We start from the raw sequence: 24,525 nt of genomic DNA on the forward strand, positions 1-24,525 counted from the left end.
TTAAAAAAAAACCACATCCTTCTAGTTCAGTCCTGCACATGTAGGACACTTCTGGTTTCATACAGAATATCTGTTCATGCAGATAATGCAGTTTCTATTTTGTCTGCTATCAAAAACTAAATGAAAACCCACAAAGTATGATTTTAATTAAGGGTTTTTTTCCATTAGTGTAAGAAAGTGGTTCCTATATGCAGGTATCAGTTCTGTTAGTTGCTTTACCTGTGTCAGGATGAACACTGAATGCTGGCAGGACATCACCTCTCTGCACCAAGCTGTATTTCACTAGACCATTGGCTCCTTCATCAGCATCAGTAGCTTCAACCTGCAGTACAACTGTCCCTGAAGGCTGGTTTTCCAGTACAAAAGCATTTTCCTGGTAATACTGACACTGAAAGAAGGAAGGAAAAAAAACAAACAAACAAAAAAACCCAAAACCAAACCAATGTTTTACCATGCTTTGATTTAAAGATATGGGAAGGGGAAGAAGGAAAAAAGTTTTAGCTACACTTTCACCCATATGAACTGATATTAACGTTTTACCTACACTGTGACTAATTTACAGACTTCAGTTCCTGTTTTGCAGTTGTATCACACAACATGAGGCCAGTAAGCATCTCCAAGTAATGAAAATACTTGGACAAAAAGGCACAGTTAATTTCCAAATGCAAATAATTCTCCATATCAGCAAAAAACTTATAAAAAAAAGAGGGTATACACTTGCCCAGCCAGAATGGCTCTGCTCAAAATGGGATTTCTACAAAAAGTAATTTTGCTGAGGACAGATTACTGAGAATTCCCAAGAGTAACACTGATAGTCACTGCCTTTTCAAAATATGCAACACTGTCCATCAGCATCCAACTTAATTTTTAGACAACAGATCTTTAATATGAATCAGCATTCTGAAAACTTACGCAAGCATTTATTTTTAGTACTTAACAAATTAAGATAAAACCGCATTTTTATTCTTCTCTTTTTCATCAGTTCCAGACATACAATCATCAAAAGAAGTCTATGTAATTGTCCTAGGTTCAGCAGTAGCAGTCATTTTTTATCTTCTTAGTAGCTAGCATAGTGCTGTGTTTTTGACTTTCAGCCTGGGAACAGCACTGATAACACCAATGTTTTTAGTTATTGCTCAGTAATGTTTACTCTTACCAAGGACTTTCTGAGTCTCATGCTCTGCCAGGGAGGAGGGGAAGCCAGGAGGAAGCAGAGACAGGACACCTGACCCAAACTAAGCAAAGAGGTATTTCCAGCATGTCATGCCCAGTATAAAAACTGGGGCAGTTACCCAGAAGGGCTAGATCACTGCCGGGGTCAGGCTGGGTATCAGTCAGCAGGTGGTGAGCGGTTGTATTCTCTCCCCTCATTATTTTCCTTATCATTATTATTATTATTGGTGGTAGCAGTAGTGATTTGTGTTATACCTTAGTTACTGGACTGTACTTATCTCAACGCATGGGAGTTACATTCTTTCGATTCTCCTCCCATCCCTCCAGGAGCTGAGGGAGGAAGTAGGGGATGTGAGTGAACAAGCTCCACAGCTGGGCTTAAGCCATGACAGTAATTTAGAGAGGTGTTTTGGAATATTCTGGAACAAGTCCACTGCACAGGTATACCTATACCTATATAGCTATACCTATCCACTCCTCCTCACATGTCACACTGAACATGGGTCCAAACATGATTCACTCAACTTCATCTTCTAAAATGACAGAGATGAGACATGGTTCAAGGAAAAGACAATGCTCACTGGAGCAATTCTGCCACAAGAGAACAAACCCTGTATATCTTAGGAGAGGGATGGAAGAGACGCGACCACGTGACCAAAAGAGTGACCACTTCTTGAATAGCTCAGCTGCTGCATCACTTGTAGCAACAACACAGTCTTAAGCATTTAACACCGTCTAACACAAATGATAAGCCTCATATATTTACCTTCTGAAAGACAGGTTTGTTATTGTTGACATCATCAATTTTCACAACAACCTGGGCAGTACTTGTAAGAGAATGGGGCCCTCCAGAGGCATTATCATCAGTAGCTGTAACATTAAGTACATATTCTGTTCCCTGCAGCTCCAGAAATGGACTTGAACGAAGTTTCACTAGCCCTGTAAAAACAATAGCTTGTTGGGGTTTAATTTTTTACTGCATTAACCAGTTACAGTTATTCTCACTAATAAGCACCACAACAAACCACTCTTGTTTGCCTATTCATCAATAAGCCATAAGGCTGCTATGGTTCAATTTAACCGTGGTATTTTTACTGCAGCCTGATATGAACACATAACTAAGACAGCACACCATGTTTGCAAGTTTGTCTACAGAGCTAAATGAGACGACAGCTACGACTCAGCTGACCTGCACATATCAGCTTTTGTGTACCTGCTGCAGAAAAAAAATGGAGCAAAAAAAAAATACAGAAAAACGCTGTGCCAGACTTATGTTTTACCTGTGTCTGCCCCATTAGTGAGTCTGCCTGTCTTCCTGTATCATTACTGAGGCATGTGGCACCGTGTCTACTCTTGCAGCTTATATAAACAAACTAGCTCAAGTTTACCTTCCTGCAGCACAAGCACAGCAACATTTATCCCTACAGGCATATTCTCAGAAACCTGTGTTCTGCTGTTCTCCCAAGTCACCCAAATGATGGGTGAGACACAAAGGTGCTGTCAGACAAAGATGTATGAAAGATTTGCTACAAAAGAAAAAGAGACTACAGCTATCTGGGACCATGCAGTAACAAGCTGTCATCATTTTGCTCCATCATCCATCAATCACCTCTGTTCATCAGGCATAACAGCAACTGTCATTACAACAGTATTGTCACAGCATCAATGTCACTCAATTTGCTTGCAAATGTCTTGTTTTAGCTGCAGCACTTATGTTTGACAGATCTCCACTTTACCTTGGCATTTCTGCCGCAAGGGGGTACAGACTATTCCCTTGACATCATTTCTGAAAAGAAAATGCTACAAGCCACCGTATAGCTTTTATTGGTTTATTAAGCAACAAAGCCAAAAAATTGCGATGTTTCTAAAATTAAGTTCTAAAGACTATAAAAATTAAGTGGTAAAAAAGTATACAAGTACATACACGTGATTATATTAAAACTATGGAGCTAACCCCAAGAGATGCTCTCAAACAATATTAAGATTCACTGTGCACTTACAATACAGATATTCAGGAGGATCACATATACTATACTGCCATGGTAATTAGACACTTTTAAAACCATTGTATTTTTGGGAACATTTTTTAATCTAACATGAATAGTGCAGAAACATGATCTGCACTGAAATTAACATCTCCTGCTAAGTGAACACTATGAAATAAAGGAGGAATAACATAGGGCAGCTTACTCCTGCCTATATATTTAACACTTATGCTTTGAAAAACAGAAGTTCTGATTTTGATTGCAGTTCAAAACAGGTTACATATAAAGTAGTTTAAATTAAGTTAATTAAGTTACTTCAATCCTTCAGTGGGATTTCAATTTGAAGGACTATTTCTATCTCAAAACATCATTGTCTGTTTTTTTTAAGCAATCACCAGCAAATAAACCCTACTAATTTAAAAGCATGTGCCAACCTGCTCATGTAATATATGTTTATGCATTTCTTTATTTTTTTCTTTTAATAAGGACACTGATTTTGTGTGATTTTTTCATTTGGGTTTTTAAAAATATTCACGTGCTGAGAAAAATTTTAAAAGATGTAAAATCTGCTATTTCAGAACAAATTACTTAAACCACGAAGCATTCTTCACACACATTTTTTATCTCATGCATACAGTATTCTTGGCTAAATAATATCGCTCATGGGACTAATGCAATTTTGAAACTACTTTCCTAGTTTAAAAGCTACTCACATCCCATCCTTGTTCGACATGTGGAATGCCACACTGTTACCAGCAATAACAGTCTCTATTAATACTTGCTACCTAGAATAATATTCTCTACTAAATTACTGACCAAAAGCAAAAAATGAACAAGTAAGATAGATAAGATACAAAGCTTTTATGAAAATAATATGATTTTTTTAACATTACAAGAGAGTCTAGAGCAACTGTATCTTTTCCCTGAACTTTTTAAAATTAGGTATTAGCTTCAAAAATAGAATATGCTATTCAGCTTTTATAACTGCCACCAAATGAAGACCAAATTCAAGCTGCACCAGATCAGAATCAACATTATAATTGCAACAGAAAAGAGCTAATATATTATTACCTTTCTTAGGGTCAATAACAAAGTTTCCTTTTTGATTCTCAGAGAGAATATTGTATGTCACACCATCTCCATCAGGGTCAACGGCATTAACTGTAGCGATCAATGTGTTTGGGACCGCATCTTCAGAAACAAAACTCCTGTAGCTGTTAAAAGAAATGAGTATGACATACTTATTAATTTAGACAGGAAATAATATGTACAGAACAGTGCTTTACACCACCTACTGACTACATGCGCAAAGGGTACTGCAGAGGTTTGTAATTTATTAATACAATTACACTGATAGGATGCTTCTGTTAACCAGTGAAATGTTTGTATTGATGATCTGTCCAACCAACCATGTCTTTCTGTTGTTACCTCCCACAGATTTCCATTGCAAACATTCAGCCGTACTGAAGCTCTGAAACTCAGCTTCGCAACGAGATTTGTGCTAAATGCAGAATTTGCTTTTTTATTTTAATTTTTAAAAAATGAGCTGCCTGATTCACAGAATCAAAGCAAACATTTGCCAAGTTAAAGCATTGCTCATCACAGCACATCTTCTGACACAAATTCTCAAAATGCTTCTTTGCATCAGCAGGACTAAGATGAGAATCAGATCTCAAGGATGTGTGTGCAACACCAGTTTTGCAAAATCCTCAAGTCCAGACACATCACTGACACCGTAAGCTCTTTAAGAGGCATTATCAGCCTAAGCTCTCTAGAGTAGAGTAGAAAAGCCCCCTGCTTAATGAAGTCCCAGATATTTATTATTTTATCTGACTGGATTGAGGACGGGCCAGACTAAAGCAAAATAGAGACTGGTCCACAACAGATATGCCAAAGCTCAGCCATAAGAATGAACTACAGTGGGCTGTATCCAACAATACAGATACAACACATATGTGCCACTGGGTTCAGACTGCTTGGGGACCCACTCTCCATATGCTGAGGATAAAAAAATTTGAAGAAAATGGATGCACAGAAAACCTCTCCCTTAGCTTTTGTTGTCTAGATATGTGTGTTTTCATCAAAACCTTTGCAGAAACAGCATTTTTCTTCTCCCAATTTAATATGCAATGAAGTAAGAGAAGTAAACTATTCTCATTTAATTCAGTCACAACCCTCAGGACACTGTCTTAATTCTGCATCTGGAAATCAACTGAACAGAAATTCTCATAGTTTTGAACATGAAATATAGGGATGGAAGAGTTCAAGTCATCAGAAGAGGTCTCTTAAAAAGGAGAAAGTAAAAACTGACAAAATGAAACACAGTGGTAGCCTTCAGCATTTCATAACTGAGATGAAGAGTAACCATGATGAAAGAAAGCTCACGGCAAGGAATCACAAGTTTATGCTGGACTGTAAATCTATTTAAACAAAGGGCTAGAAGGACAGCAGCAGCATCTTGATTTGTATTAGCCTGCCACAGATCACTGCAGTAATTGCAAACCAGCCTCTCAACAGGACTTAATTTACAAGTCTTCATGATGAACCTGTTTCACAGAAAACTTCAACTACGTTCTGTCCATATTTCACCTTTGGGTTCAAGAGTTTTTTCATAATGGGAAAGACAAAGCAAATTCAAAAGTCTGGTTAACCTGGTTAAACAAGAACTTGAGATAATTCAAATTCCAGGAGCTGAATTCAATTCCAATGCAAATCTATACATATGTACAACATTTTCCCTGCCATTATTGCATAAGGAACAAGAAAGCTTCTTGTGAATGTTTGGTAATTTAAAATAATGTTAATTTTAATCATGTTCTTCCTTAAACATAAGAGCTGGCAGAGTGCTTCATTTAAACTGTTTTCTGCTTCCAATTGCTTAAGAAATGTTTACAGCATCTTTAATATTATCACTCATTTCTGATTAAAAAATTATAAAGAGATCCACAACTAACAAATATTTGATGACCCTGAATAATAAAAATATAAATAAATGAAAAATAGGCATCATCTGGAGAGTGAGAAACTTAATTGGGCTTAGTGTTTGAAAATGTACAGAGATCCAGTGAGAATTTACAAAAGATCAATTTTTCCAAGATGTATCTCCTAAGCAGTGTTCAGGGAAGAAAGGAAGGGACAAGATTTTGAAGCCAGAGGTTCTCTTCACACAAGGACTGTCAGAAAGCTTTGATGTTTTGTTTACCTAAATCACATGCTTAGCACCAATGAAATCTCTGCTGGGATTTTGTCCTGAGCAACTTCTAGCTTTAATAAGTACAAGACTGATGCAGAAGCTGACTGGGAATTCCATTGCTAAACCTCTAACATGAATGCAAGTTTATAGTACTTATGACATTGCTCCAGACACTTCTGAGCCCTAACAAAGGAAGAAAAAATGCTTGCTGATGCTTTAAAAAGCGGAGGAGTGGAAAAGTAGATTTTAGGTCACGGGACTAAGTGAAATCAAGTGAACTCCACTCACTGACATTTATTTGCTAATTTTATAATTCAGTGGTCATTTAGGATTCTGTCATTGAAACGTTTTTCTTTAACAATTATAAACCAGGGATGCAGTCTGTTGACTCTAAGCTTAAATTGCATAAGTAAAAGGCAAAATTCCACCATATACTCTGGATGAAGGCTTAAGACAACACTGACTTGCCTGCTTTTTCTACTGTTTCCTTTGCTGATGGTGGAGTCCCCATGAAACGTATAATCTGAAAATACTGCACCTCTTTCAGTACATATTGGAAAAAAACTTAAACGCAAGATCTGCTCAAAGAGACTGTCTACATACAACTTCTTCTATTTAGACATAAGTCCTACTGTATACTGAAAGTATGCTTAAACTTTAAAATTAAGAACCACACTTTTTTTCTTTTCTGGTAGTAAGAGAGTCTCAAGAGTCAACAGATCAACCCACATCTGCCAGTCCAGCTCTTAGATTTGATTGAACTGAAGCCAGTTACCATCTTGTAAAGACTAGCCTTTTGACCAAAACGTATAAAGCAACAGTAAAAGACAAAGATAACAGAGTTTTTAAGAACACATATTTACATTGCCTGGGAAAACTCAGGTGCTTCATCATTCACATTTGAAACATGGATCCTAACAGTTGCTGTCCCAGTCTTTGGCTCTTCTCCTTTATCTACAGCCATAATTATAAACTCATACAGATGGTTAGGTCGCTCATAGTCTAACCGGGTTGCTGGAAAAACGGTACCATGAGAAGTAATGCTGAAGTCTTGACTCAAAGTGTAATACAGCAATTCAGCATTCTCTTCTGAATCACAGTCAGTGGCTGTCACTATTAAGAGAGAAAGACATTGTGTAGATCAAAGTTTGTGACCTGAAATGTTAAGTACTATAACAAGAGAATTACTGTGCAGTATAAAACAGTAATAGCATTTGCCTCAGCATGTGGTGCTTGACATAGTTTATACAAGTATGCTATTCCCTGTGTTTCTTATTGAACTAACCCTTACTGAAAAATAAGTTGTTTTAAAAAAATAAAGTCCCTGGTTGAATTCAGCTGCTAGATCTTGCCCTTGCTGGAATTAAAGAGCCCTGTACTATGAAGAACTTATTCCCACACAGAGATATATATTCTCATGTCCACCTAATCTATAATGCTGATTAAGATCACTCGAACAGATCATACCCTGTGTGATTTAATATGAAATATTTATATATACTATTCAGTTGCCTTGTGTTATGTGTTTGTCAGATCCTACCCGTAACCTACAAAGCCCTATACTAAGAGAGCAGTTACCAGAACAGTAACTTACAGACTACTATTACTGAAGAATAAGTCACAAAGTAGAACAGTAGACACTATAAAATCCTATTTACTAGCGAACAGCAATTTTCCTGTAGTTTAATTCACACACCCCCTCAAGATTTACAGAAAAGTTGTGTAAGGGTTGAACACTAATATAGGGCTGTTGTAGAACCACTTAGGTGACATAAATTTTATGGCTAGGATCTGCCCATTTCTTTATAAACATTTTCAACGTAAGATTTTTGCAGCTCACAAAGCCAAAGTTTACCTAATTTACAAAGCATCATCATTTAAAGCTTAAGCTACTCATTACATTGGGAAGAAGCAAAGTCATCTTCTTCAAGCACCTAAACAAAACCTCCCACAAACCAGTTACACCACACAAGAGGCTTTTAATGCAAAAAAGCAGTATATCCTACAGGAAGCTCATGTAGGACTCTTGAATTAAGACAGGCTAGAGAAGGTGAGGTGATGTGTCCATAACTTCTGATCACACATCACTCTCTTCCTTCAAGAGAAGAAATGTTGCAAGATTGCTATTATAAGCCTGCTGCTATAATACTAACCCCAACTGAAGTCCTGTTACTTCAAAATCCCATAAAGATTTGTTTCCTTTGCCATCTGTCCCTCAAAATTATTTGGGCTGTAGCAGCAGTAAATAATCATGACCCAATTCTAAGTGGTGCCATTTGTCTTCAGAGAATTGCAACTACCCATGCTGGGGCAGGCAATTTTGCCTTCTGAACTGAAGTCTAATTAGTGGGAGGAAAATGTCAATACTCATACTGAACATAACAAATCGTTTTAGAAGCACTAACCTTGTAGAAGTGCAGTTGTCATAGTAACTGTTTCAGGAACACCAACCTTGCTATAAATTGACTGATGAAATTCAGGGGCACAATCATTCACATCTGTGATTACAACCAAAACCTTAATAGAGAGAAGAGGAAATGTTAAACAGCAAAGTGAATTGAGACAACTTTGTTGCTCTACAAATATCAGATGGAAGAACTTCCTGAAAACATCCTTGAGATCTTCAGAAGCTGTAGCACATAGGATAAGCCATTTTTCTTAGACTGCTCTAACAAATGTTGAAATACTGGATTACAAAATACTTCTAGTTGCCAAGTCCCAGTCCCTTGCAGCAACACTTTCCATCCACCCTTCATCTCCACTGATAATTTCCTGTTAGTAATTTAAAAGAAAATGGACCTTCTGCTTTCCAAGCATCCTTTTTGCATTATCTTAACACCTCTGTAATTTTTAACATTAATGATTCTACTACCAAGCATATCACATTTTAGCATTATAAGACCAAGTTCTGAATTTAGTTACAGCAGCATATATTAGACATATAATTCTTACACAGATTCTTATAAACAGAGAGTTGCTGTCTCTTAACTGCTAAGGTTGTATCAGTGTAAAGCAGGCACATGTTAGACTATGTATAGGCTAAATGTATTTCTAAAATCATTTAATAATCTTCTTTCAAGTCATATTCCACTACTCTTCATCCTGCAATACATAAACTGGTCAAGAAAAATGACCACTCTGCTGCGCTACAGCCACTGTTACACTGACACAGACACTGTTTCAGTGTCTTGCTGTATCATCATACTTGTTCCTAATAAGCCTGCCCCCTGTTTCCTCTGTAGTGTACATCTCATTTCCTGCAGCAGGAACAAACTGTTACATTGCATGCATTTCCCAGCTCTGTGAATCCTGGAACTCAAACATTACTTACTACACTTTATAAATGTTTTTGCTGTCAAACAGCTTTCCAGAACACCATAAATCATCATCTTTTAATATATGTGAGCTTTTATTACTTTCTCTGTGCTCTTCATCAGAAACAAATCATTTTCTGTTCTGCCTTTGTTTTAAACTGGAATCAACATCTTCTTATAGACGAAGAGACTTTTAAAATGGACAACAGAATAGACAGCATGAACTGGGGCAACAGGAGCCCCTAGTGAATCTGTACAGAAATCTGGAAAGGCTGAAGGAAAGTGGTAATACATACAGACTGCCAGAAGTGACCACCTACCTCTGCTGCACTGCTGAACTGCTCATTTTCTTGTGCTCTGACCAAAAGAAGGTACTGGTGTTGGTCACTCTCATAATCCACACTCTGAGTTAAACTGATATCTCCTGTTGCCTGATCAATACTGAACAGACCACTGGGATTAGTCAGTAAACTGTAGCTCAGGGATTTCTTCTGATATGACACAGCAGTGACTGTAAGAAAGCTGTATTAAAGAAAATAAAAAAATAAAAAAGAACTCAAGCACAGAATACAACATACTGAAAAACAGGACAAAAATTATCCATATCAGAAATGATGGTGCAATCCTCCAGGTCTGATCACTGACAGCCGTACCTAAACACCAAACACAATCACCCAGTTACACGGTAGTTCTATCATCTTGAGGTTCAACTGATAAAGATACGATTCTTTGAAGCAGAACACAATGAGGATTTAACATACAGGAACACAGGAGTGCATTTTTGCTGCAGCTGAACTTCCCTGTTCTAACTTTCCACTATGACAATGATGGTTTTCAGGCAGCAAACAAAAAGCTAAAGCAAGATGTGACAGATTCATTCTAATAATGGCATAGTAAGTTTGGTGTTGCAGTTACACCATCCCTAAAGCCTCATAAGGTAACTGCAAAAGGATAAAAGCCAGTCACTAACAGTGTGCTTGTTACAGGTTATACAGGACGTATGTTTTTAGCTCATCTCACACTACTTTTTTTCTGCCAAAGTCCAATATGTTTTAAGTCAAGTGTGAAAAACACTTGCAGTGTGAAGTAAAAGAAGTAATTAAAAAATAGGACAGAATACTAATTCCTTAAGTGTTTGTTGCCTTCATGCAGGTTTCTTAGGAAAAAGAATTGTCTCCCAGGTGAGACAACTACCATTGACAACTACAATCCAGTGACAACTACAATCCAAAAGACAAAACTGTCTGAACACCTTTGTCCCCATTACATTTCCATGCTGCTGTCTTCTCATTTCCCTTGGGAACACTACTGAAACAATGGAAATGGTTGCTGTTGGTCATTATGTCACTTCAGTCTTTTTCTGTATTTTCCTATGATATTGCCTCAGTTTCAACCAGCTGATGTGGTCCTGCTGGCAGGAATTATTCAGCCCTCCTTCTAACTCCCTAACTAACCTTCTAACTCTAACCCTGTCTGCATGTTCATGCCATTCTCCTCTCCCGACAGCACTAAAAGCCATGATGTGAACATATTTAACAACCCAACTGAGAACTTTTTTTTCTTTTCCTGGCTTGGTCTTTCACAGGATCAGCCTGCCCCTGCAGATAGCACATTAGCACTCATGGCAGACCAAATGAACAGGAAGATCTGGTGATGCTCCTCTGCTCAGCAGCAGCCTTAAATCAGCCCACAGCTGTGAAATCCTAAATCCAGAAATCCAGTGTGTGACAGCAACTCTAATTTCCTGTGTCTTTGTGTCATTGGTCCAATTTAAATATGAGAATTCAAGGATGCTACATCTTGATCATTTCTATTACGATATATAAATTTCTACTCACAGTATCTATTTATGATCCATAAATAAGACTGAGACTTTGGGGAGACCAAACAGAAAATAAACTAGGAAACAATCTCATTGCATTAGTTTTAACTGTTACTTACGATTTTCCTTGTGGCATACTTTCAGGAATATAAACAAAGTATGATATGTTAGTGAACTGTGGTGGTCGAAATCCAGCAATTACAGAAACAGCGGCTGGAGACCCTCTGCTTCCAAGTTTATCTGCTGCTAGTACAGTCAGTAAATACTCCTTGTCCTTCATCAGTGGCAAACCCGTTGTTTTAATCCAGCCAGTGTCCTTCTCAACTTCAAATCTGTCTTCACCACCTAAAAGAAACAAATCCACAAGTTGTCGTCAGCAAGATAGTTTTATTTGATTAAAACTAAGAGGCAAATAGGGTTTCAATTGCTACTCCCCTTCTGCTTACACAGGTTTGAACTATTAGTTTTTTTAAGAGCCAAGTTATTAATAGGTCTGTTAGCTTTGCAAAGCTAAGGTACAACCCAGTCCCTTAAAAATTTGTTAGAGAAGGAACATGAGCCCTCTCCACCCAACAAGCCATGCTCCACGCACTGTCAAGGCAGTCAGTCTATCAGAGCAGTGCTGACCACTGCTGCCATTGTCACCCCTTTGCCAAAGCCCTGAGGAGGCCTGACTGCTCCAACCCCCATCACCCCCCAGGTGATATCCTGGACAGGAACACCATTTCAAAAGGAGAACACCCTTCAAACCTGGCAAATCTGTCCATGCCCTCAATAAAAGCTGATTTTTCTCACACACACAGCTGAAGGCTTATGAACCTTTTACAGGCTCCTTCCAACCCAGTTTGTGATTCTATGAACCTTTTGGCCAGCTTGGCTCCAGGTGGACTGACACTGGACTTGTAACAAGGAAGGGAAGATTTCTCACTAATGAAACTGAGGCTAAAACCCAAAGAAGTCACAAGAGTGAAGCCTAATACACAGGGACTGAGAGGGTTAAAATTTACCTTCCAAGAGAAAATATTCTACAGCTCCATGGATCCCTTCATCTCCATCCAGAGCAAGCAGTCTGTATACTTCAGTACCTCCCTCAGCTTCAGGGGAAACCACAGCCAGGAACGGGAAGGGCTCCATAGCCCAGTTGGGTATGTTGTCATTTACATCTATCACAGTAAGTGACAAATTCTCCAAGTACCAATCCTTTCCTAAAGGTCACAGAAAAACAAGATGTATTTAGGCAGCTACTTAACAACACTTGGAGTAACAGAAACACGTATAGGGTCCTGACTGTATATTGTCTGCAATATTGTGCAATGGTTACAGCAGCTCTGAACTGTGGAAATCAAATATTTGTTGCCAAAAAATTCTAACCAGTCTACCCTAACCAGGGATTTTCCTGGTTAGGAAGTTTTCTGAAATCCTAATATGGTTTTCACTTGTATTAAAGATTAAATGGTATTAAAAATAAATAACTAAACAAAACCCCAGAAACAAACCACCACAGAAAGGAACTATTCAAATTCTCCAAAAATTGACAACAGAAGATCTTTTAAAATTGAGGGAACAGTGTTTGTTTCATCTCTGTTATTATTAAATTAACCACTGAAGACAGCCAAGCTCCTAAACAAGTAGTAAGTACGAGGCAGGTATTACTGAAGAGGTGGTAGAAAGGAAAAATGTCGGACTGAAGAAACTGCTCCGAAATCTCCAGGAATGGAGGTAAGCATTCCTGATAAAGGAGGAAAAAGAGTGAAAACATCCTGATTGAAGCAACAAGATAAAAGATAGGAATAAACTCTTCACATTCCTAAGGAAGCAAAGTGATACAGAAGACAGAAAGCCATTTTCTCCTTTTTTTCAACTGAAATGAAATAAAAATGCTTCCTTCAATCACATAGAGCTAGCTTACATTTTGAAGCAACTTAGCTGGGGTAATACAACACTGAGACAAAGGTGGTATTTTTTGTAACTGATAAGTATTATCAGCAACATCAGGGAGCACAGTATAAATGTAACAGGCTGAGAGTACTGGGTTTGTTCAGCCTGAAGAAGAGCCAGGGAGACCTTAGAGCAGCTCCCAGTGCCTAACGGGGCCAACAAGAAAGCTGGAGAGGGGCTCTTTACAAGGGCCTGTAGTGACAGGATAAACGGGAATAATTTTAAACTGACAGAGGGGAGACTGAGATGAGACATTAGGAAGAAATTCTTTATAATGAGGGTACTGAGGCACTGGCACAGGTTGTCCAGAGAAGCTGTGGCTGCCCCATCCCTGGCAGTGTTCAAGGCCAGGCTGGACACAGGGGCTTGGAGCAACCTGGTCTAGTGGAAAGTGTCCCTGTTCATGGCAGGGGGTTGGAACTGGATGAGCTTTAAGGTCCCTTCCAACCCAACCCAGTCTGGGATTCTATGAACTTAGGCCAGCTTGGCTCCAGGTGTAACTTGTAAAAACTTTTGCTACAGAAGCCAACTTAAGTGCTCCTGCAGGCCATCTTGAATGCCTTTAACTCCAGAAGAGTGGTGTATGCACACCCTGTCTGACTCTGAAAGAGTACTACTGCACTGACATGGCACTATGCCCCAACTAATAAGCCTGGGAAGTGAAAGGGAATGTGGTCTGAGTAACAACAGCTGTTGATATTTACAACACAATTTATCCACAAGTTTAATAATGGATGTAAAGTCAGAATTTTGAAAGTTGATGGTGTTAATACTTGATTTCACTATTATTATACATGAAATGCATAAACACACTTATTTTCAAAATAGCTTTACAGGAACTGAAACACCATACAAAGAACTAAACTAAAATGATCAGGTTTAATCTAACTAATAATACAAAGACCTTAGTATTTAAGATTCTAAACATAAAGTGCTGCCAAAATGTCTGATCTTGTATTATCTTGCTAGGGAGGGATATATCCCCAGGAAGGTGTGCCACCTATCAGCTCTGTTTTCCCTCCCTACTTCCTTAATTGACATCCCTCTCCAAAAAGCATTCCTGTTCCAACTTTTGCTTGATGAACATTTACTGACTTTACCCCTTCACTCCCACAGAAGTATTAATATATCTTTCACACCAGCTTCTGGCAAGCTTCAGCTTTTCACACTTTGGATCCCCTGTCTGATGGCAAGTGGCATATTTAGAACACTGAATCGTAATCTGCAACCTATAAACAACCAGTAAGTGGATTGTGGTAAAGAAAACTCCTTGGTGCTGTGATTAACAGAGGCAAATGTAAGTTTCTTACTGAGACTTAACCCATCATGACCTTTGAGTGCTTTCTGTTTTTATCCAGAAAATTCTGTTAATAGAGAATCAGCCAAGATAATCACAGAAGTTCTTCCTAAACTGGTAAAACTCTATTAATTCACCTGAATTTTAGAACTGTAACCCCAAGTGCATAAATTTTTCTTCTTCTCTAAAGGGCAACAGAAAGTGTATTGACAGTAACTTGTTAAATCCAAATAGATTTCTGTATAACTATATTCTGTAATCAGAATTTAATGTTCCAGGGAATATAATACTAGCTTAAGATAGCACATGTGAGAAATGGATCACTACAGCAAAACCAAACTTCTAATTTATCAAACAGTAAATCACAGAAGCGAACAGTTTCCTGAAAAAGAACCTTAAACATGCCTCACACCACTGCAGAACAGACATGTGCAACATGCATTTTTACATTTTCATGGAAAAATTCTCAGTTACCACATACACCCCAGTTTTACAAAGTGTTCTTAACTCTAATTGAGATGACTGGTGTGTGCTACATACTCTACTTCTGCAGCCAGGAGCCTGCTGTGAGGATGCTCAATTTGTCTTCTCTAGCCGAATGTTCTTTTCAACATTGCACAATGTTAAAAATGAAGCCATAGGTTCCAAAGATAAACTGACTGATACTGAGGTGAGAGTATAGTAGCCCAAACTGCTACTGCTCTGCCCTTGTAGTCACCTGGGTATAATGAATTTCCTTCAACATTTAGACAGACTCTGTGAAAGCAGCTACCTGCTTTCTCCTCTGTATAACACAAAACAAGCCAGACGGAGCATCCAAAAAAACATCCCAAAATCATAGAATCATAGAATAGTTAGGGTTGGAAAGGACCTTAAGATCATCTAGTTCCAACCCCCCTGCCATGGGCAGGGACACCTCACACTAAACCATATCACCCAAGGCTTCATGCAACCTGGTGTTGAACACTGACAGGGATGAAGCATTCACAACTTCCCTGGGCAACCCATTCCAGTACCTCACCACCCTAACAGTAAAGAATTTCTTCCTTATATCCAATCTAAACTTCCCCTGTTTAAGTTTGAATCTGTTACCCCTTGTCTTGTCACTACAGTCCCTTATGAAGAGTCCCTCCCCCCCACCCTGATGTAAAAAGCAATGATGCAAATTATGATGTAAGAAGTAGCAGCATGAATATTATTTCCGACTACCACAGTAAGTAGAAGCAGATGTGTTTCAAAGAGATGTGTTTCATGCCAGAATGTGTGTTCTTAAAGTTCCAGGGCAACCAGTTCAAGACACCTGAAGAAACTGCAGAGGAGGGAACTTGTTAGATGTTGATCTGAGTCTGAAGTAGAAATAAACCCAAAGCTGTCCAAAAAGTATATGAGCAAAAGGGAGAACTTAGTGTCAAAATCATCTGTTTCCTGAAAAGAACAGGTCTTGTGAAAGCTGTTTCAAATACTCAATAATAGCTTAGTTTGCCTGGGCATACTGCAGCCTTAAAATAATGAGCACTAGCTTAGAAACCAAGTTAAGAACCTTAGAAAATCTGCCTCTGTAATATCAAGATCTATCGAGGACCTGAACGCCACACTGGTAACCCTACCAGGAGCAGAAAGGTTACTTGTCTTTGCCTCTCTGGAGTCGGGAAATCAGTACCCCTATCACTCTGTGAACCTATGCAGTTTTGCACTCTGATTAAGTTTTTAACGTGCCTGAATTCCTCTACCAAAAAATAAGTCACAATTGAAGAGTAACTGATTTTTATTGAGCAAGTAGTAACAAACCTGGGTACAAATTCCACTCTTTCACTCACTGATTGTCAGTTTACTGAACATTAATAGGCTGGTACTTAGTATCTAATTATAACATTCTGCTTGTAAGGAAACTGTGGAGAACTGCATCAGGACTGAGATTAATCCTCACATGCTCTAACAAACGTTATTAACCAAAAAATTAAAGGACTTGGGCATGCTCCTCCACATACTTGTGTTTTAATAGTTAAGAGACCTTAAAGTCATATTCAACTGCATTCAGTGGCGTACATCAACCCAGTACTGAGATTCTAAGTCAGGAATCTGACACAGGCTTCATTGTCCCTAAAAGAATTTTCAAACTGTTTTGTAACACACTAGCAACAAGAATTTTCTCAATATTAAATGCTAGATACTTGACTTTCAAGCCAGGTACACTGCATATATCTTCCACAATGCCACCCACCAAAAAAAATCCTACTAAAAGAATAGTTCCGTGCATCTTGCTGCACATAGACATGACAGTAACGTAACACTGGAACATCCTCTATTAAAAATTTGTATTGTTAGAAGCCATATAGAAAATACTACTTCACATTCAAAAGGGGAAAATCATCTTTTTATTCGTCCAGAAAGTACTGTTTCTTCTTTTCTTACTTATCTTCACTATGGAAACTAATGAAAACAGGTTCTGTGAGCAGATTGCTTTTCCCACATAATTGCAAACACCACTTATTTGCTTTTATCAATATCAAAATTAATTATTATCCCTCTCTACTGCTCTCTTTTCAATTTATATTAAAAATTAAGACTAGAATTATAAACTCTAGTGCAGAGGTTTTTCCTACTTTAGCTGCTTAATTCCTTATTAGAGTCAATTTGTTTATCATCAAAAATCCCTCTAAGGGCAGCTCATCCTGAAGTCTGCTTTTTCTAACACATTCCCTCCAGTTGAAATTACTTCCTTTTAACTTAGTATTACTGACAAAAGCTGCAGCACTGAAATTCATTCCCTATCACCAAAATCAATTCTCAAAATCTACTGCTGAAACCTCATCAAAAGTATGTATCTGTAATTGCTTATTTTTCAGGCCTATCTGTGTTTGAAACTGATAAACAGAAGGATTTATTCTACTGCCTCTGAATTCTAGCTACATTAAAGAACATAAAACACTGGCTGGCCCAACTTTCTGCTTGCAGGAAATATATGATATGCCATGACTCACAATTTTCATCCTTAAAAAAAAACCCAAACAAACAAGCAAAATATTAAGTGACTTGCTGGGAAGTTCCAACCATAGCAAAAATGTTCTTTAAAAGCAGCAGTAAGTCACAAAAAAACTATAAATAATCAGTATCTAAAATATCTGTCTGTGTGTAGGCAAACTTCCAGATCCATACAGCTAATGACATCAGCTCTTTGCCAATATAGTCTGCATAAGAATTACACATCAACATGATACAATTGTTGGCTTCTATAGCAGAAGCACTTCAAAAAATGTCACAGTTTACCTATGTGATGTACCTACGTTTTAGACTTTCATCATTTTATGTCAGACAAATCATAGCAAAACACCTGTTTAACCTTTCAATAGATATAAAAAATATGGGCCACCTCAGTGGAAAGCCCATTTAGTAAAACCAGAATTACTGTACGTCCAACAACATTTGTTCAAGTCCACAAGATCTTCCTAGTTTAAGACAAAATTCACTTTTTTGAAAGGATCACCCTTTTCCAAGAAAAAGCATGAAAATCTGTTATTCAAACACCTTGCAGCAAACAGCTACACAGATCAAGGACAGTGTCTGCTGTCAGCTTTCTCGCTAGATTCATTTTTCCAGTCTCCATGATCAAAAGGAGAGTGTCTCATTAAGCACAGTTGTTAAGATTAAGAAGCTTTAACAAGGCAGGGTTAAACTTATAGGAGAAAATGTAACATTTTAGATTAACTATTCAAAGTTAGAAATGTGATCCTCTGGTGAGATACAAACCACATGTGCATAATAAAATAAACTGTACTTAGGCTGAAAAAAAACACCACACACAGGAAAAAACTTTAATACTCACATGCCATGAAGACTGGGTTACGTACGTTGCCCAAAAACCCTAGGAAAACTTCTAATTAATTAAAATGGGTGTTACAAGCTTGTGAAATCATTAGTAATTTTTCATATAAAATTTAAGACACATAGTACATAGAAGGAATGAAATCCCTCTCAAAATCATGATCCTCTGAGGGAGTCCAAGTTAAAGACATGCCAAAATTTAAGAACATCCTGAAAATTAAAGTAGGTGACCAAATATCTTGATTGGATAATTGTTCCTTTCTTCTCTAGCTTCTTCACTAGTTTTTTATGGCTCTACCCAATCCAATTTTATCTGAAAAAAAAACCACTTTTGTTATGTCACCATTGATTTTCTAGGAATGGGTTTCAAGGTAAAGTAGCACAAACTAGCTCCTCCAACCTGATATCAAAGTTGGGTAATAAGGATGCACTGGACTGCACACAGCTACTGCAAAGTAATAAATCCTGTCATTCCACACACCAACTGGAAAAAAATATTCCCCTCCTACCTCTATTGGTACACCAAAGGCGGCAGGAAAGAAAAGAGGGCTTTAATACGTAGTCATTTGGTTAACAACAACTTTTGAACGTTACGCTGCTTAAGACAAGCCTTGGAAAATACGTATGCTGAAATAGTTTCCCATTTCAAATACTGTGTGCTGGAGTTGCCCCTAAACTCATCTCTTTTCACCATGTCCAGTTATAAAAGATGCTGTCAGCCTATGAAACCAAATGAATACTCAGACTTCTGATTGCATTTGGATTATATGGAATGTTTCTTCCCTCAAAAATCCAACAGATACTTCTAAAAGACAAGACTTGAAAATAGAGCGCTTGTACTGGTTAAAAATGTCAGCTTCTCTGCACCAGTCTAATTGATAAAACTGACAATGCCCAACACCAAGTTAAAAAATCTGACAATACTGTGAACAACTATTATACAGTCCCTGAATGTACTGAGGGAAGAGATATTACATTATTATGATTAAACAATGATAGGCAAGAAGCAAGGTTGCTTCTAGCACTTTTAGGTCAACTTTTTTTCAAAGAAGATATATGAGAGTGTTAAAAGTCTTGCAAGCCTTTAAGTCAATATAGCTATTACATACTGGCCTACATTTGCAAGTTAAGTACTCGAGTTAGTATTTTTTAATTGTTCTTTTAATCTGCTCCAACTTCTAAGACTTCCACATTAAATAGACTTTTTTTTTTTTTAATTGGGGGTACCAGTTTTTCTGAGAAGACTCTGCAAGTATCTGGACTCTTCTAACACCTCACTCTGCAATACATCTTCACCTAAAATATCTACTGACAAAAAGTTTGGGAAGGTACATTTCCAGAAGGTCCTAAGCCTCCAGCTGCCATCAGGAGAAATCTCTTTTCCCATTTTCATATCCTAACATGAGATAAAGCCACTAGTTACTGTACCCAGTCCTACTGTATATCCTTCAAGAAACAGTACAGTTATATACAAATATTTCTCTACTGTCATCTCTGAAAATTCATAAAGTATATGATGGGCTACTTTTAAGTACAGCAGTTTGCTCATTCATTAAACATAAAACTTCTGAAGAGATGACTTTGAGGGGCTCAAAGAATAATTACAGTCTAACACATCTCTGCCCCTTAGCCTCATATGGCTTTTTAAATAGAAGTTAAAGCAAATCAGAAAAGTACAAAAGTAAAGAAAGCAACAGAGGAGCTAAATTCTCATGGCAGAGTGGGTCTGAGTATAAATTATGAATTAAAAGAGATTCAAATGATACCCATGTAATCAGGGACTTCCCAGTGTGGTATCCATCTGCTGAGAGTAGCACACAGAAAAACCAAGCATGCCCAGATGTGAAGTAATAACTGTAAATTAATTATTCCTTAAATAACAAAGCATGTGTCTTAATAAATGATTACTGACAGCCCAAAAGCATTATAATAAGGGGAGAATTAGCTAAAGATGTAGCAGCTACCATTCTACTGCAAGATGGGAAATTCTCTTACTCTTGAATTTCTCTTGAAATTTTCTGGGGGAGGTCACTGAAACTGTCCATGCTAATGAGAATCCCTGTGGACATCCTCAGGGACTTAACAGACACCAAAGAATAAACTGACTCTTGCTCCTGCAGGCTGCCCCTCACTCAGATGAGGGAAAAGTGTGGGAACCTTCTCTGCCTGCCTGTGTTGCTCTGTGAAGAAGTTACTCTGAGCAGTTGCACTGCTGAGATGTTGCCAGTTTTCACAAGCGCTAGAAAACAAACAATACAAACCCCCCTCAAAACCTTGCCAAGCTGAGATCAATTCAACCAACTCGTTTCTGTTGATACAATTTTTTTCTGAATATTCACATTCCAGGCAATCTTGTTAGAATCACACGTAACACAAAATATAGCGAGAGACACAGGGCATGTACACAGACACCCACCATTTGGTGAATTAAAAGCATGCCTAAACTAAGCTCTATTTTCATAGGTGAAAAATATTAAGATGACAATTCAAAATGAAAATAAAGAATTTGAAAAAGTAACAGATGTAATCAGCCAGACATAAATGAGTTATTCTACCTAACTTAAGACCCTGTAAAGGATGACAGTTTAAATCACACGCAGAGGTTCAATGGTGCACGCTTGAATCCTCAGGTTTTTAAAAGAAATGCAGCCATAGAAACACGAAGGCACCAACCCCTCAAAACCTCCCACCAAACACTCGAAGATTTAACGACTCAAAACTCGATGGCTTCAGCTGCTTCAGGCCACGCACTTACAGATCACAGCTAAGGGAAGCATTTTTCAGCAAGCACTTGCCATGTAAGCAGCGTTGCGCCTCCAAAGTGCTTTATCTCAGCACGTGTATCACGTAAAGTCACACTCCAGTTTCACCACACACTTTCCGTGCTGCTTGTTAATGACTAAGAATTTTGACAGATAAAATAGTTACATTCCGATAACCAACCCACTGCCACACCCATTTTTACACAGCTGGGCAGTACATACCCCCTACGCTATAAAATGCTCCTTGAGCCCTACACCGCTTTAATAATTATACAGCTGTAAAAGATCAAACCCACATTCCACAACGTAACACAGTATACAACTCTTGACACTGAACCACTGCCATCCACGTGCTGCCACTTGGGGACTTCTTACTCCTTAAAGAACAACCCATCGTCCAACCGATTGATGGGACGAGACCCCTATTGGGTATAGATTTAACTTTTGTTTGCGGCTGCAACCCCAAGGGGAGCGCAAAGGCCGCATGTCTGTGGGCAACCCTTATGTGTGCCCTCTCGCCCGCATGTACCTGTGCGCTCCCGGACGCGGACGACGAACTTCCAGTGGGCCACCGCCTCTCTGTCGAGGCCGGTGCTCAGCGTAACCGCGCCGCTCTCCCGCTCCACGCGCACCGGAGACTCCTCGACGGGCGGCGACACCAGCTCGAACCAGGCTGAAGTGAAGCGCTCCGGTACCAGCGTCGCCAGGCGGCTGCCCGGGCGGGCGTCCTCCGGAACGGACAGGGGCAGCGTCCGTGCGGCGGCGCGGGGCGGCACCAGCACAGACCGGCGGCGGCGGCGTCGGGCCGGATCGCGGGGCACCGGGAAGCGCTTGGGCTGCGGGAGCACCTCGAGCTCCAGCGGGGCGCTGAGCAGTGGCGGCCGCCCGCGGTCCCGCGCGTAGAGGCGCAGGGTGAGGGGCGCTCGCAGGTGGAGCAGGGAGCGCACCAGCAGCACGCGCCCGCTGCGCGGCACCACGAAGAAGTGCTCGCTGCGCGGGAGCGCGAAGTAGCGCAGCTCCGCGTTGGCGCCCGCGTCCGCGTCCTCGGCGCGCGCCTGCCATACGGCGGAGCCGAGCGCCAGCGTCTCCTCCACGCGGAGCCGCGTGACACCGCGGCGCGGGCCCCCCGCGAAGCGCGGCGCGTTGTCGTTGTCGTCCAGCACGCGGACGGTGATGACGGCCAGCTCCGCGGGCGCGGCGGCGCGCGGCAGGCAGCGGCGGCAGCACAGCGCCAGGCGCAGCGCGTACAGCTCCCGCGTCTCGCGGTCTAGCGGGCGGGCCGTGCGCAGGAGGACGCGCGCGGTGCGGGCGTGCAGCCACACGCGGAAGTGCGAGTGCCCCTCGCCCAGCAGCTGCAGCCGCCAGCGCCGGCCCCGCACCTGCGCGCACCACGGCCCCGGGGCCAGCCGCGTTAGGGGGATGCTCAGCCCGCGCACGCGCGTGCCCGCCGCCCGGTTCTCCGCGACGTGCCCGTCGAACGAGGGTGTCCTTCGCGGCGCGGCGCGGGCGGCGGCCAGGGCGCAGCATAGCAGCAGGCAGCCGGCAGCGCGCAGTGCTCCGCGGGGCACCATGGCGGGCACCGGCCGGCGCGGCGCGGCCCTAACCGCAGCTCTCGCGTCGCCGCGGACACTGGGCAGGTGGGGAGGGGCCGCACCGGGCGCCGCGAGGGGGCTGGGGCAGCCACCGCTCCGCCCCGCCGCTGCCCTCCCTACCCGTGCGCGCACGGTGCTCACGGAATAAAGCGTCCCGTGCGCCTGATTCAGGTATCCTTCGGGATAACAGCTGCCAGTCCCTGTGATCCTTCCTGCGCTGCAGCCTCGTCTCCTGCTTCACCTGTGCAAACTCCCTCCGTCCCCCAGAGCCACCTTCCCCGCGCACTTACGTGGGCAGCAGCGCAGGGGGACGTCCCGCCGGCTGTCTGCCACGTCTGTCAACACTCGGATGACTGCCGACAGTATCTTCTTGTTGGTTTCTAGATAGCCCCTTCCTATGGAATCCGAGTTCTGCTCTCAGGTTGTACTTGCGCAGTGGCACTGGGCTGAAGTTACAAAGTTAAATCCTTAGTCGCGAGTAATCGGCTCCCAGCGCCTCTGTATCTTCAGAAGTAAGTGATTTTTTTTTTAGATGACTCATGGCTTAACTAGAGAATGTTTCTAGTGATAGAAAGAAATAGAATCTAAGATTTATTTAAGCAACCCAAACCTATTAAACTAAATTTCAGCTAATTTCAAAATTAAAGTTAACTGACTACATAAAAAAGGCATGTTGCAGAAAAAGTTGCTATACAAGCAGTTCCTTTTGACCAAAAGGCAAACATACATGCAGCACTGAGTGCTGACTGCCACTCTCAGCAGCCGACTTTCAAGGGGGAAAAAGGGGCTGGAAGTCTCCTGGGACCTTTTACTGCCACTAACTATAAATACATGTCAATAATAGTATTAATACACCCCCTGGAGCAAGCTGATGTAGATGTCATCTGGCACACCTGACAAACATGGCTCTCAAGCAATAGTCCGTACTTTCAGGAAGGGTTCTGCGCTGCTGTCTTACCTCAACAAAGGGATCTCTTTCTACACTATTTATTTCCCACTCACGACTGTATGTGTTGGCACACAGTGCTGCAGGATTGAGCTCAAAGCGACAAGACAGTCGCTGTGCTATTTCAGATGGTTTGCACATTGTCACTTTCTAGGACAACACTCGCAGCTCCATTTTCTCAAATGCAAGTGTAAGTGATGATCCTTTCCTATACAACTTTGCAAACTAAACCTAAATTATTCAGAAGTACAGCTGCTGTTGTCTGATCCTTGCTAGCTCTTCATACAGCTTTTTCTCTACACTTCACATTTTTTTCTTGGAATCTAGCAGTCGGATGGGTGCAAGAAACACCTTCTGTCATGCTAAAAGCGGAATCCTTCCTCCAAAAATGAAGAACTGATGACACTTTCAGTATCTTTCATTATTTTATAACAATTACTTCCCAGTTTATTTCAACTAGCTGGAAGACCCTTTCTACTGTTAGAGTGTGCTGTATACCAAGAAGGTTAGGATGAGGGTTTTAATTACAATAGCTTGTGTAAGTGGACATAGCTCTTAATGCAGCCAGAAACGCCTCCTATGTATCTTATCAGCAAGCTAAATAAGCTATAGATACATATACAGAAGTGAAATATGAGGTGTGTTGAAATCAGAGAATACACTCACAATAAATTCTCACTG

At 40.4% G+C, this 24,525-nt stretch overlaps 1 protein-coding gene across 1 annotated transcript in view; it reads right to left on the reverse strand.

Annotated features, from left to right (window-relative positions):
• LOC101880005 (neural-cadherin-like) overlaps positions 1-22,877 on the reverse strand; it is a 57,569-nt gene extending 34,692 nt beyond the window's left edge. The window contains 9 exon segments of the mRNA XM_034073042.1: positions 220-388; positions 1,940-2,112; positions 4,230-4,372; positions 7,215-7,464; positions 8,757-8,868; positions 9,986-10,187; positions 11,607-11,832; positions 12,495-12,692; positions 21,836-22,877. Of these exon segments, the coding sequence (XP_033928933.1) occupies positions 220-388; positions 1,940-2,112; positions 4,230-4,372; positions 7,215-7,464; positions 8,757-8,868; positions 9,986-10,187; positions 11,607-11,832; positions 12,495-12,692; positions 21,836-22,877 (2,515 nt within the window).
• Positions 22,878-24,525: the final 1,648 nt, after the last annotated feature.

This window comes from Melopsittacus undulatus, chromosome Z (genome assembly GCF_012275295.1).
Source record: "Melopsittacus undulatus isolate bMelUnd1 chromosome Z, bMelUnd1.mat.Z, whole genome shotgun sequence".
NCBI classification, from domain to species: Eukaryota; Metazoa; Chordata; class Aves; order Psittaciformes; family Psittaculidae; genus Melopsittacus; species Melopsittacus undulatus.